At 41.6% G+C, this 14,276-nt stretch overlaps 1 protein-coding gene across 7 annotated transcripts in view; it reads right to left on the bottom strand.

The window, feature by feature from the left end:
- LOC126095036 (dual oxidase maturation factor 1-like) overlaps window positions 1-14,276 on the bottom strand; it is a 112,661-nt gene that overhangs the window by 43,872 nt on the left and 54,513 nt on the right. For all 7 annotated transcript variants that reach the window (XM_049909704.1, XM_049909703.1, XM_049909707.1 and 4 more), the window contains exon 6: window positions 9,884-10,037. In XM_049909704.1, the coding sequence (XP_049765661.1) occupies window positions 9,884-10,037 (154 nt within the window). The remainder of the gene's footprint in view (window positions 1-9,883; window positions 10,038-14,276) is intronic.

The following is a 14,276-nucleotide window of genomic DNA, read 5'->3' as shown; positions in this document are numbered from 1 at the left end:
CTACTCCACAAATTACATTAGAAGTGTAACAGAGCCAAACACTCGGCGAAGTAAGGAACCAGAAAAAGAAATGTCGGGTACGGCCTTTCTGCCATACATTCCCGGAGTGACGGACAGAATCGGCCGTATATTGCGCAAACACGGCGTAAAGACGATTTTCAAACCGACAAAGAAGATCAAAGAGTGTCTTAGATCGGCGAAGGAGAAAAGAGACCCACTTGCAATGTCGGGAATATACCGTATACCTTGCACATGCAGAAAAGTTTATGTCGGAATGACTGGACGATCCATTAACACCAGGATCAAAGAGCATAAGCGACATTGCAGGTTGGGGCAGGTGGAGAAATCGGCCGTGGCAGAGCACGCACTGAATGAGAGCGACCACGTAATAAAATTCGCCGACATGGAAGTTCTGACTGTAGAGAAGCACTATCACACGCGCTTGTTCAGAGAAGCTGCAGAAATCCAAAAACACGCGAACAGTTTCAACAAGAAAGAGGAAAGCCTTAAGGTAAATGGATCTTGACTTTCCGTACTGCAGCGAATGACCGTCGCAGGCAGCAAGAGGAGAACTGCACCGGAAATGACCACGGAGAAGCCCTTGGACGTTGGCGCGCCAGGTACATATAGTCTGCGGCTGCGAGCTCGCCTCCAGTTCACCACCGGCAATGGAGAGTGAAGCTTTGACAATGCCAGCCACTCGTGCTGGCGAAATGTCAGAAAAATCATTAGATGAACTTCGGCCGAAGAACCCGAGACAGAAGCCAATAGGCAGTTTGTCGACAAGTGGCCACAAAAGCCTTAACAATTTTGTATTACGCCTCTACGGGGAGGAGATTTGCAGATTGTACCGACGCCTTGACCAACGACGGAAGAAGAAAGCGCGACTGATGTCCTCTCTCGCCCTTCTGTCACGGTGCCGAGATGAATGTGCTACACCGAAGTTCTTGAGATGTAAGCGCCTATTCACCACCGCCCAAGCACATCATATCTACGACAGAATGGAATGAGCTTTTCTTCGTGAGCGAATACATACAACACGGAGAGACTTGGCAAGAACGGATCAGGAACTTCTGGGCATTTTCTATCAACTAAGTAGCAGAATTCATCGAGACGACTGGGACAAGATCGACAGCATCACTCACAGGAGCATGCAGAACGAACTTGAGCGCTGCACCGAGCGGCAAAAGAAAAAGTTTGAAAGATGCCGGAAGTAGACCGACAAGGCGATTCCCGCCATGTCACACACAGTGGTCAACCTCACTGAACGACAATTGACCGAAGAGGAAGTGTCTGTTCTTCAAAAAGGAGGGAATTTCGCTATCATCCCGAGAACTATACCTATGGAGGACAACATTGCCAACACCGAAGCAGCCATTCGGACCCTTCCTTGTGAAAGGGCAGAGGAAATACGCACTGAAACAGCCAGGATACTGCGCCGAGCAAAACCACCAGCTTGCAACCTGAAGAAAGAAGAGGTACAAGCCATTAAGAATCTCAACGCCGACAAGAGTATATTGGTACTGCCTGCCGATAAGGGGAATGCGACCGTCGTAATGAAGACCGAAGATTATGAGCAAAAGATCCGAGACCTATTAGATCCAATGACGTACCAAAACTAAGCGCAGATCCGACGCAGCGTATCACTCGGAATACGAATCGATTAATCAAGGCATCTTCTCTGCCGGCGGACATACAGAGAAACCTGCGTAACGCAGAAGCCCTACCACCTTGGCTGTATGGATTACCCAAGATCCATAAGAACAATGTTCCACTGAGACCGATCGTTAGCGCTCCTGGCTCACCAACATATAAACTGGCGAAACACTTGGCCTCTCTGCTCCAGCCACACGTGGGAAAGACCGACACATACATTAAGGACTCAGGACATTTCGTTGAGAAGCTGAAGAAACTCAAACTTGCGCCAAATGACATCCTGGTCAGTTTTGATGTCGTTTTGTTATTTACGAAAGTGCCACTCAGCGACGCTCTGGAGCACACCGGTTCCATGTTCCTGCAAGACATCAAAAAGATCTTCCATGCATGTCTCACCACGACCTATTTCACGTGGAATGGCGATTTCTACGAACAGCTGGAAGGCATCGCCATGGGTAGTCCTCTCAGTCCAGTGGTGACCAACTTCTTCATGGAACAATTCGAAGCACAGGCACTGGACTCGGAGACTTCCAAACCTAAGGTGTGGTACAGGTACGTCGATGATACTTTCGTGGTGTGGAGCCATGGTGAAGAACAGCTCGGTGAATTCCTGAGACACTTGAACAGCCTCCATGTCAACATAACATTTACCATGGAAGTAGAAAAGGACAAGAAACTGCCATTTCTAGATGTGCTGGTCACAAGGGACGGCGAAAACCTGGGACACAGCGTGTATCGAAAACCGACACACATGGACCGATACCTGCACAAACTGTCAAACCACCACCCGAGCCAGAAAAGAGGCATGATTAGTACACTCGTAACGAGAGCAGGACGAATATGTCAGCCTCAACACCTCAAATGAGAAATGCAACACCTGGAAACTGTTCTGAGGAGCAATGGCTACTCCACAAATTACATTAGAAGTGTAACAGAGCCAAACACTCGGCGAAGTAAGGAACCAGAAAAAGAAATGTCGGGTACGGCCTTTCTGCCATACATTCCCAGAGTGACGGACAGAATCGGCCGTATATTGCGCAAACACGGCGTAAAGACGATTTTCAAACCGACAAGAAAGATCAAAGAGTGTCTTAGATTGGCGAAGGAGAAAAGAGACACTTGCAATGTCGGGAATATACCGTATACCTTGCACATGCGGAAAAGTTTATGTCGGAATGACTGGACGATCCATTAACACCAGGATCAAATAGCATAAGCGACATTGCAGGTTGGGGCAGGTGGAGAAATCGGCCGTGGCAGAGCACGCACTGAATGAGACCGACCACGTAATAAAATTCGCCGACACGGAAGTTCTGGCTGTAGAGAAGCACTATCACACGCGCTTGTTCAGAGAAGCTGTAGAAATCCAAAAACATGCACACAGTTTCAACAAGAAAGAGGAAAGCCTTAAGGTAAACGGATCCTGGCTTCCCGTACTGCAGCGAACGACCGTCGCAGGTAGCAAGAGGAGAACCGCGCCGGAAATGATCGCGGAGAAGCCGTCGGACGTTGGCGCGCCAGGTACATATAGTCTGCGGCCGCGAGCTCGCCTCCAGTTCACCACCGGCAATGGAGGGTGAAGCTTTGACAATGCCAGCCACTCATGCTGGCGAAACGTCAGAAAAATCATTAGATGAACTTCAGCCGAAGAACCCGAGACAGAAGCCAGTAGGCAGTTTGTCGACAAGTGGCCACGAAAGCCTTAACAATTTTGTATACTCAAGAAAGTTGATCTCATCATATTTTATAATTCTGGAGGGAGGGACACCATTAACGGACACTTCAAGGTTCTTAAAACAATCACTCATTGTTTTCCAGGGAACTGCTGCCCTTGCCTTCCTTACATTTCACTTACTCTAAGAGTTAGTTCCTTATTTCTTTCCAGAAAAGAGTCTACCCACTCAAGAACAGATCGGTTTTTATGAAATCTTTCTTTATTTTGCCCTGCTCAGTTAAGAAGTCCCTAACATCATTATTCCTCAAAGAAAATCCCGATTTTGCACAACACAACATTCCTTCAACCAGATAATTTTCCACATTATTGGTTAATGCTGGTTGGCCTTCCACTTTACATCTGTATCTCTTATTGAGTTTGTCATTTAATGTTGTGTAAGGAACTGCATATTGTTCTGAAGCCTTGTTGATGCTCAACTTTCCCTGATTTGATAGTGTTCAGATCATTTATAAGGAATTCTATGTTGTCGTAGGATTTCTGGGTTACTGTCCGCCTGCTTAGCTGGATGGTAACATGCTTGCCTCCCATGCAGCGGGCCCAGGTGGTTTGATTCCCAGAGGGATTGGAGATTTTTCCCATTCAAGGTCTGGGTGTTGCGTTGTCCTCATCATCATTTCATCCTAATCACCAGCACGCAAGTCGTCCAATCTGGCGTCAACTGAAATAAGACTTGCACTCGGCGGCCGAACTTCTCCAGATGGGACCTCCTGGCCAACAATGCCACACGATCATTTCATGGATACACACTAAAAAATGCAATTTTATGTTGAAAAATAGCGAAAAGATTGGATTCACACCACCTGATTGGATTCACCTCATTATACGGTATTCCATCTATTGTCATGCTGTTAATGCTTTGTGTTCATACATTTGCCTTTAATTCTCATACTCAGAGACAAGTAGGGGGCTCGCATTGCAGGATTGCTGTGGATTTGAAGTGTGAACTCTGACATTACCAAAGATAAAGGTAGTGTTCATGGTATCCACAGTATTTTGTGAAGTGAAATAGTGCACACTGCTAGAACTGCAAGACATGACTTTCTTGTGTGGTAGAGCCACTGGCAATGCGCATTGCACATCAAATTCAATGCCTGTATGCACTCTATATCTGAACAGATGTTGACTGAATAGACATCAACCAAGTAATATGTAGTAATATGTAGTGTTTCTTGTATGAAGAGCAGTTGCAAAAGTTCTTTAACTGCCATAACAGTCACAGCTGGGCATGGCACAATCTTTGCATCCCGTTGGGACACCATCACCATCACAGGTTTGCAGTGAATGTATGGGCTGGTATTACCAGCGATCATGTGTTCAGACCATATGTCCTGTCACCATGATTGAATGGATTAAGGTCTTCATCGAATAAGTTTTTCCAGAACTGTTAGAGGATATAACACATAACAAGCATTGCCAGATGTGACTGCTACTATACCTAGCACCTGAATATTTTTCTGTGCAACTATGTGATGTATTCAGTGATATATATCTGAGGCAATGGGGTAAAAGCGAAGCCCCCCACCTTTTTTTTTAATATAGGAGGGTGGGGGGCAGGGATACATTCCAAAAGCATCAAGTACACGACACCAGTCCCTGAGGTAGCATCACTTCTCATGGGGTTACTTGCTACATCCAATAAGATTCGTGCAATATTTGGTGTACTTGTTAGAGTGCACAACAACTTTCTATGAAACTGTTATGCCCACATTGAATGTGATGGTCACCACTTTGAACAGCTCCTAAAATGCACAATATTGTTGAGTTAACAGCAAATTTTCTTTCCTGAACTTGAAGTGCATGTGCACTGATTGTTCTTGTTGTTCCTGACATCCCAAAGTTTTCACCGGCTCCTGATTACTCCCAAGACCATAACTCCTATTCCAAAGCTGTTGTACTTAAGATTCCTCTGTTCATTTCTTCAATTTGTGTGCAACATTTTGAATCACTGAGTAGAATGGTGGGTTGTGTACCCAAAAAGTGAGGAGAGTTTTCTGGATGGTGTGGGTGGTAACATGTTGTCTGGGACTGAAATGTAAACTGATTTTCTGTATTGCTGACTCTTAAAACAAAGTTAGCCACTGCCAATGACCTAGACTGAACACTGTACTTTGGTGCAATCTCATGCCATAAGAGTAGACCAATATATTCTGTAAATTACTGGCTCAGGTAAGATTTTTCCATGTTCAAAACGTCTAGTAATAGGGCTCTGGCACTAGTGTTAATATCTATGCTATCCAGTTACTAGAATTTTTTTTATAGAATGTTGGCTTGTGTATCCAATATGCGAGAAGAGTTTTCTGGAAGGTGTGTGTGATGACACATTGTGTGGCATTGGACTGGAAGTTGATTTTCTGTATTGTTACCTCTTACAACATAAACAGCTGACAATGGTCTCTTTCCATCCATACTTTGTTGGCAATAACAGCAGGAGCAGCTAGTTGATAAAAACTAATATAGTTTCATCAGGGTCTTTTCATAGTGGCACATTAAAAGCCATGAGTCACAGTAAATTTTGCATAGTGTTATAGATGATTTTAATTTTTGTTTTTGAGACACAAAATGGTTTGTTTTTCGTTATTTTTATGTTGAGTCACAGATGGATCAGAGGCTTTTCTTGTGTTTTTGGTTTAAATAAAACAATAGAAATCTGACTTAATGGCAGTCTCCACATAAATTTAATTTGGCCTCTATCCTCCCTTATGAATAGTGCTGAGCTGTAATCTTCCTGCCTTCACTTTTCAATTTATGATTGCTCTGCCATTTTGAGTGACTTCTGAGGTTCTGCATGCAAATGTTTGATAGAATACTTCATGCTAAAGTGAGAAGCATTGTCAGTAATGCATCTGATGTAATTTTCAGTTGGGGAAAGAATTTATAAATGTTCAGCATGTAGTCATATTTACATATTAAGATGCAATGTGAATGTAAAATGACTCATACCAGGTCATTATGATTTGTCATCCAAAACGAACTGTGGAACATGAAACTAAGTAACTAGTGAAGGTTATGGTACAAACAGTTTCATCACCTCTGCCCCAATAATCACAACACAATTTTCTTTGCCAAGATACCTCCTCAGAGAGCCTAAATCACAGGTAACATTGCCCTGCACTCCACATGGCTTGAAAATACTTGTCACTTTATATTCTACATCTACATCTACATCCATACTCTGCAAGCCACCTGTCGGTGTATGGCAGAGGGTACCTTGAGTACCTCTATTGGTTCTCCCTTCTATTCCAGTCTCATATTGTTCATGGAAAGAAGGATTGTCGGTATGCTTCTGTGTGGGCTCTTATCTCTCTGATTTTATCCTCATGGTCTCTTTGTGACATATACATAGGAGGGAGCAATATACTGCTTGACTCTTCGGTGAAGGTATGTTCTCGAAACTTTAACAAAAGCCCGTATCGAGCTACTGAGCGTCTCTCCTGGAGAGTCTTCCACTGGAGTTTATCTATCATTTCCGTAACGCTTTCGCGATTACTAAATGATCCTGTAACAAAGTGCACTGCTCTCCATTGGATCTTCTCTATCTCTTCTATCAACCCTATCTGGTACGGATCCCACACTGCTGAGCAGTATTCAAGCAGTGGGCAAACAAGCGTACTGTAACCTACTTCCTTTGTTTTCGGATTGCATTTCCTTAGGATTCTTCCAATGAATCTCAGTCTGGCATCTGCTTTACCAACGATCAACTTCATATGATCATTCCATTTTAAACCACTCCTAATGTGTACTCCCAGATAATTTATGGAATTAGCTGCTTCCAGTTGCTGACTTGCTATTTTGTAGCTAAATAATAAGGGATCTATCTTTCTATGTATTCCCAGCACATTACACTTGTCTACATTGAGATTCACTTGCCATTCCCTGCACCATGCGTCAATTCGCTGCAGATCCTCCTGCATTTCACTACAATTTTCATTGTTACAACCTCTCGATACACCACAGCATCATCTGCAAAAAGCCTCAGTGAACTTTCAATGTCATCCACAAGGTCATTTAAGTATATTGTGAATAGCAACGGTCCTGTGACACTCCCCTGTGGCACACCTCAAATCACTCTTACTTCGGAAGACTTCTCTCCATTGAGAATGACATGCTGCATTCTGTTATCTAGGAACTCTTCCATCCAATCACACAATTGGTCTGATAGTCCATATGCTCTTACTTTGTTCATTAAACGACTGTGGGGAACTGTATCGAACGCCTTGCGGAAGTCAAGAAACACGGCATCTACCTGTGAACCCGTGTCTATGGCCCTCTGAGTCTCGTGGACGAATAGCGCGAGCTGGGTTTCACACGACCATCTTTTTCGAAACCTATGCTGATTCCTAGAGAGTAGATTTCTAGTCTCCAGAAAAGTCATTATACTCGAACGTAACTAACCAGGAAGTAGTGAGCTAGTTCCAACATTTCCCTCCAAGACTACTCCCTAGCAGAATGACCTTCTTTTTCTTTTTAGGATTGTGGCTACTATTTGCCTTAAGTTTCACTTGTATCCCTGTCTTTTGAGACTGTTCCTGAATTGTGGGCTCTCAGATTTTCTCAGTCTGTTTGACTGATGTTGTGCCTCTCAGTGTCCTGGCTTGTTGTTTCCATGTAATGCACAATATTTTGACAACTGACTCAGCTATCTTCTTCACATGCTGTGAGTTGTGCTGTTGGGTGTACTTGCTGCTTGTACTCCAACAAGTCTGTGAGTACACAGCAAAACTCACAGCACCTGAAGAAGATAGTGGGACAGTCATCACAATATTGTGTGTTAAATGGAAACAACAATTTGGCAGAGGTCTTGGAAACATACCATTGTTCCTGAACTGCTTAGATTGTCTTCACACATTTGCTTACAGTCCTTAGTACACTGATACTGTTGTAGATGTCAAGAATAAAGCTAGCAGACTTGCAGCACATCATAAACCTCTTGGTAAATTTGGCAGGTTTTCTCAATCTAGTCATCAACCATATTTCTAACATTACTGCTGTCAACTGCAGCTCTCAACTTCCTAATTTCTAGACTGAATTTGAGTTTTATAGTTAGCTACACCTTCTACATAATCACAGAAAAACAGACACAATTACTATAGAGACAAAGACAAGGCACACCTCCTTCCATGACAAGTGTAACATTTTCTTTTATAACCCTCTGAAAAGTTGAAGAGTTGTGTAAACTAAAACTGAAACAGATTTAAAATTGATGAAAAGTAAATCAAGAATTAAATTACACAATTCCAGAAACATGTTGTGGTGAAAGAGAAATATGGTCAACCTACAGTATCTCATAAGAAGAACAATGGCAAAACACAGGCCATATAACTTAAAATAACATGTAGAAAGAATAGTTTTATCAAGGAACAAAGGTACAAAACATATAAATGTCATAATTGTTCTTACAATTAACCTCTTCACAGGGATTTGATTAACTACACTGAGAACTCAAAAAATTATTTGGAAAATATTTAAATACAAACATGAATTATGCTCCTCTGAAAATCAAATAAACTGGGAAAAGCTTTGAAATCAAAACAAGGTCATAATCAAAACACAGGCAATCTGTTTGAAAATGCAGATTTTTGCACATCTGTCAAATCAAACTTTTTTGCTGGGTAACATTCAATACTACCTTGCTCCACCCTGAGCAATGTAGCATGCTGACTACAAGATGGTCAAGACAATGCCACTCAAGACTATCTCATTTTTCAACTTCTGCCTTCATGATATTTAACCCACTGAGTGAAGAGGGAATGATGAACCAAAGTTTCAAATTGTCCCAAACATGCTTTATTAGGTTCATGTCAACAGATACTACAGGCTATTCCATTTGGTTGATTTCTGCTTCCTGGAAGAAGGTGTTCATGAGGGGGGCACAGTGTGCTCAAGCATTGTCCTGCAATATGAATCCATTGCTGTAATACTGACTGTAGGGCTGGACGACAGGTTGAAGGAATCTATCCTGATACTGCACAGCCCTCAAATTAACATGGAAAGTGATGAGAGGGATTAGACATCCATGTGGAGCACTGGCTCAAAATACAAGTGACTTACCTCCCAGCAGAAACCTGAGACTGTGTGCCTGTGACATGCATTTGTGCAAGGCCACCTCCACAATCTTCTATGATGATCACCAGACACGAGACAAAAATGCAGTTATTTTTATTAACAGTACTGTCTCTGTCTTTAATAATTGTTTTATGTTTTCAGCTAGATGTTTTGCATTATTTAAAGTATTCAGTAGTTTTTGTCTGATTTTTAGGTATCTTGTTATTGAAAGTAGAAATGAAAAGCATCTTAATAATGTGAAACTGGACCGGGAAAACAACCATGAAAAAGTAATAGTATCACAAGAACAGTAACAGATGAAACTGCAAAATGCAAAATTGATATAATTGGCTCTGTGGGAGCTAATTCAAGTAATAAACATAATAATGATTGCTCTATATTTAGTGAAACTTATACTCAAACATATGCACTTAGTATTTTCAGACATACCACATAGCAATGTGGGCGTACCAGCCAGCAGTCCGATAATAACGACCAAATCTGAAGCCTTCTCCATCAATGACAAGGTAATCAATAATCCACAAGATTGGGATAGGAAGCCCAATCAGCTGACCGTGGCGAAATTCACGTTGCAACCGGCCAGCTGTAATACAATTAAGTTACATTTTATAAAATAGCTACTTCTGACAGATTACTCTTTTCTTTGGAAGATCTGCTCTCATTTAGTTGCTTGAAAGCTGCAGTAATAAGTTAATGACAGTGACAGTGGATGTAAAAAGTTGAGATGATTATTTTACATACACATGGATGGGCACAGAGGCATTAAATAGTTAAGTTACTTTTAAAAAAAGCAGATAATCATCTCAGTTACGATATATAAATTGCATTTTAATGTCATCAATATGATAAACACATAGAACAGCAACACTGGATTGAAATTAAGTACACATAAGGTTAGCAAAATTAATTGGAAATTTTATTATCAGTCCAAGAAGAGAAATCTTGCAAGCCTGAGCTGCACAGAAATTGAGGCAATATGTGAATCAGATTGCAAGACACCTGTTAAGAAGTGTTTTTATGTTTACTCTTATTGGTAATGTCTTTCAGATAAATTTCTGCAGTGTAAATATTTGCTTGTCAGAGCAAAATTTGGCTTTTATGTGTCACAAGATGTCAGCTTATACTGCTTGTTCACCTTTTCTTTAGCTTTGTGCTTTCTATGTCAGGATCAGCAGAAATTGGAAATCTATGGGCAAATAGTGTATATGCTTCTGGTTTTGCCAACCTTCACAGACAGCAGTGTGGTGGCACAGGGTTGTGTCTGAGTATTATGGTGGAAAAATCATTTCAGTTCAGATGAAATATTTAGGTTTTCATTATCTCTGCAGACAGTCTTAAATGATTAGTTGTTCTGAATGAATACCAAAATGCAACTCCCATTTCTTACATTGCCAGGACTTATTAAGGGGAGTGCTGTTTAGTGACTCTGCTCATCCCTCCATGCAGTAGCAGTTTGTGTGTGAGGCAGAGCTAATCTTAACCACTTCCTACACACCTTACTGAAAGAGCTAAGGAATATGTGAACAAATAGTGACAATGGTGGGACAGAATTCTTCTGGAGTTGTCAGTTGGATATTGATGTCAAAAGTCAGTTGCAGATGCACCTCTTTGCAATCTAGCAGTATTACAACTACATCTGCTAACAACACCAGAAATATTTGTAACAGATATTTTATTGGTAACCTGTTCATTCTGGTATCCATTTGAATCATTTACAATAATGAAAAGTTTCATTACAGGACTGTTTCAATGGCATCCTGGATGTTTTTGTGATTTACCAGTCAATATCCACTGCTCATACAAAGTCATAATATTATAGGTTCAGTATCACAATGTATGCAAGAATCTTAACACAAAAACTAACACAGGCTAAGTTCAAAGCTATAGGCATTGTAAATTTTTTCATGGAAAATAATAACTTGTTGTTGATTAAAAATTAATGTTTAGTAGGAATAAGATCAAAAACGTTAGCAATGAAACTAAACTGGAGTCCATTGGATACTAACTGTGCACAGCGACCATTGAACATTCAAACATAAAGAAAAATGGTAATCATTCACAGAAATCTGTCATTTATTGCAGATCTACATTTTGACTACAACATAATCATCATTAGTGCTAAAATACAAAAAGAAGCAGGAATCAAGAACAGTCACAAAATATGTACACAACACAGTCATAAAAATTGATAAAAGTGGGGACATAGCATTAACATACCATTACTAGAAGTCATATATCTAAAAAGAAAGATGATGAGACTTACCAAACAAAAGCACTGGCAGGTCGATAGACACACAAACAAACACAAACATACACACAAAATTCTAGCTTTCGCAACCAACGGTTGCCTCATCAGGAAAGAGGGAAGGAGAGGGAAAGACGAAAGGATTTGGGTTTTAAGGGAGAGGGTAAGGAGTCATTCCAATCCCGGGAGCGGAAAGACTTACCTTAGGGGGAAAAAAGGACAGGTATATACTAGCACACACACACATATCCATCCGCATATACACAGACACAAGCAGACATTTGAAATTGAAAATGAAAATGTCTGCTACAGACTACATCGCCAACTCCTCTAGTGGAACTAACCTAGAACATCCATAAGCTAGTACCAGCAGTATACATCAGTTGTGGATGTTCCATTTAAGGCACATAAGGAATTTATTTTGAATATAGCATTCAGTTTTCCAGACGAACTCCAAAACATTTTTAACATTATCTGTATTTCTTTAAGTGGTCAGCCACTAGTTGTTTTCAGTTGCCTCCAGTATATAAATTTGTCAAGTGTTTCTATAGCTTCATCATTAAGCTTTATTATTTCCCTGGCTGCATATTATTTTCACCTTACTGTAACTTGCCTCTGTGCCATTCAGAAAAGCTCATGGTGGATGGGATGATCCAGATGGTCTGCGCTATGAAACAGCCATTGAAATCAAGCATATTAAATTCAGTGATATGTTGTGCCACACAGTGGGCGACTTTGCTGTTGACCACAATTTGTCAGTGGGTATTCATCATGGTGGAGAGCTAGTCATACCAATATAAAAAGCCATAGCCAAGAGCAAAGTGGACCACCCTGCAGGTCAACATGCTGTTGAAAATAACATGCTTCATTTCAACATCTGCTTCATGGATCCTCCCCTCCACCACCAGCTATTCTGAACTGCACAGATGGGAGTTATCCTTGCAACAAATCCTCCGTCCCTGAAATCATCCCAGCCTCAGCCTACAGTAACCTACTGTCCCCCCACTCTCCAACCAGCAGTTTCCACTCCCTCAGTCCTATCCACTCTTCCCAGTTCACATCCCCTGATCCTCACCATGTGCCACTTTCTTATAATACAACCACCAGTCTTTCCCTCTTCCACCCCACAGCCTGCCAGGGCTGCACCTGGATACCTTATTCTGCCACCATCCAGTCTTTGTACACTTCACCAGACAGCACTGACTTCAGTCCCCCCATACGTTCCCTGCTATCCCTCACCCTTTCCTGCCCATTCCAGATTGCTGCTTTCATTCAACACAACATCTGCATTCAGGCCAGAGTGGCTGGAGGTAGTGGTCATGTGTGTGAGAGATGTGCTCGCTTGTGTGGATGTGTGTGTGTGTGTGTGTCTTCTTTTCTGAAGGAGGCTTTGGCTGAAAGCTCATGTGTAACAGCCTTTTTGTTGTTTCTGTCTGCAACTCAATGTGCTGTGTAGCAATCTATCTTTTTCATAATATTGTTGATATTCTGACCTGGACTTTCTATTGTTTGGTTTAATGCTAGCCGGCCGCTGTGGCCGATCGGTTCTGGACGCTTCAATCTGGAACTGCGCTGCTGCTATGGTCACAGGCTTGAATCCTGCCTCAGGCATGGACGTGTGTGATGTTCTTAGGTTAGTTAGGTTTAAGTAGTTCTAAGTCTAGGGGACGGATGAACTCAGATGTTAAGTCCCATAGTGCTTAGAGTCATTTTTTGTGTAATGCTATTTTTGCTATTCTGTCAAACATTCTATCAGTATCAACAACTTGGTCTTTAATTTTCTTGTCAATGATAAAACCTACTAATAAGTCCAGGCATTCGCCTGTGCCTCTATCACAAAAGACATTTCCTGATTACAGATCTGATTCTCTTCCTTTCTTCATGCCTCTCATATCCCAGTGATATCTAACTTGATATTATTTAGTTCTGCTTCCAGTTCCAACAGGCTTTCTTCATCCCTAAGCATGATTCAATTTAAGATCCTTACATGGAGTGAGGTAGAAGCAGTGTAGTCTTTTTGAGTCGTGATATTTTGTTTTAATAAAAGTTTGTGCAATAAGATATGAGTACAGCAGTAGGTGGCCGTACCCCATGTTATGAACATAGTGCCGTAGTGCACTACTTCCAGTTTGCTTTAACAAAGGTCAAGATACCAACATTCCAGGAACTCACACACAAAAATAGAACCTCTGACAACCCTGTCCATAGTACACCAGCTGGACAGGCAAAAAAGTTCGGTGACACATATGTCAAGTGATTAACCTCATTAGAGCAGGGCTCATGGCAGTTTCAGTCCATTTATAGGGGACACTAATTGTGCAGATGGAGAGGTTTGTGTGTTCACCTGATGCTGAGATCTATAACAACAGTAACACAGTCATTGATAAGATCTTCCAGGCCAAATCAGTTCCAGCAGATGAACTAGACACAGTGTGTCCCAAAAACATCCCACCACCCTGTGAGTTGACCTTCTGGAATGACTTAGATATCATAAAATAGATTCAGACAATGGAAACTCCAGGTAGGAATATCAACAATGCAGGAAAAGACAGATTGCTACTTACTGTCAAGAAGACA

This window comes from Schistocerca cancellata, chromosome 8 (genome assembly GCF_023864275.1).
Source record: "Schistocerca cancellata isolate TAMUIC-IGC-003103 chromosome 8, iqSchCanc2.1, whole genome shotgun sequence".
NCBI lineage: Eukaryota > Metazoa > Arthropoda > Insecta > Orthoptera > Acrididae > Schistocerca > Schistocerca cancellata.
This window is presented reverse-complemented; position numbering and strand designations above follow the sequence as displayed.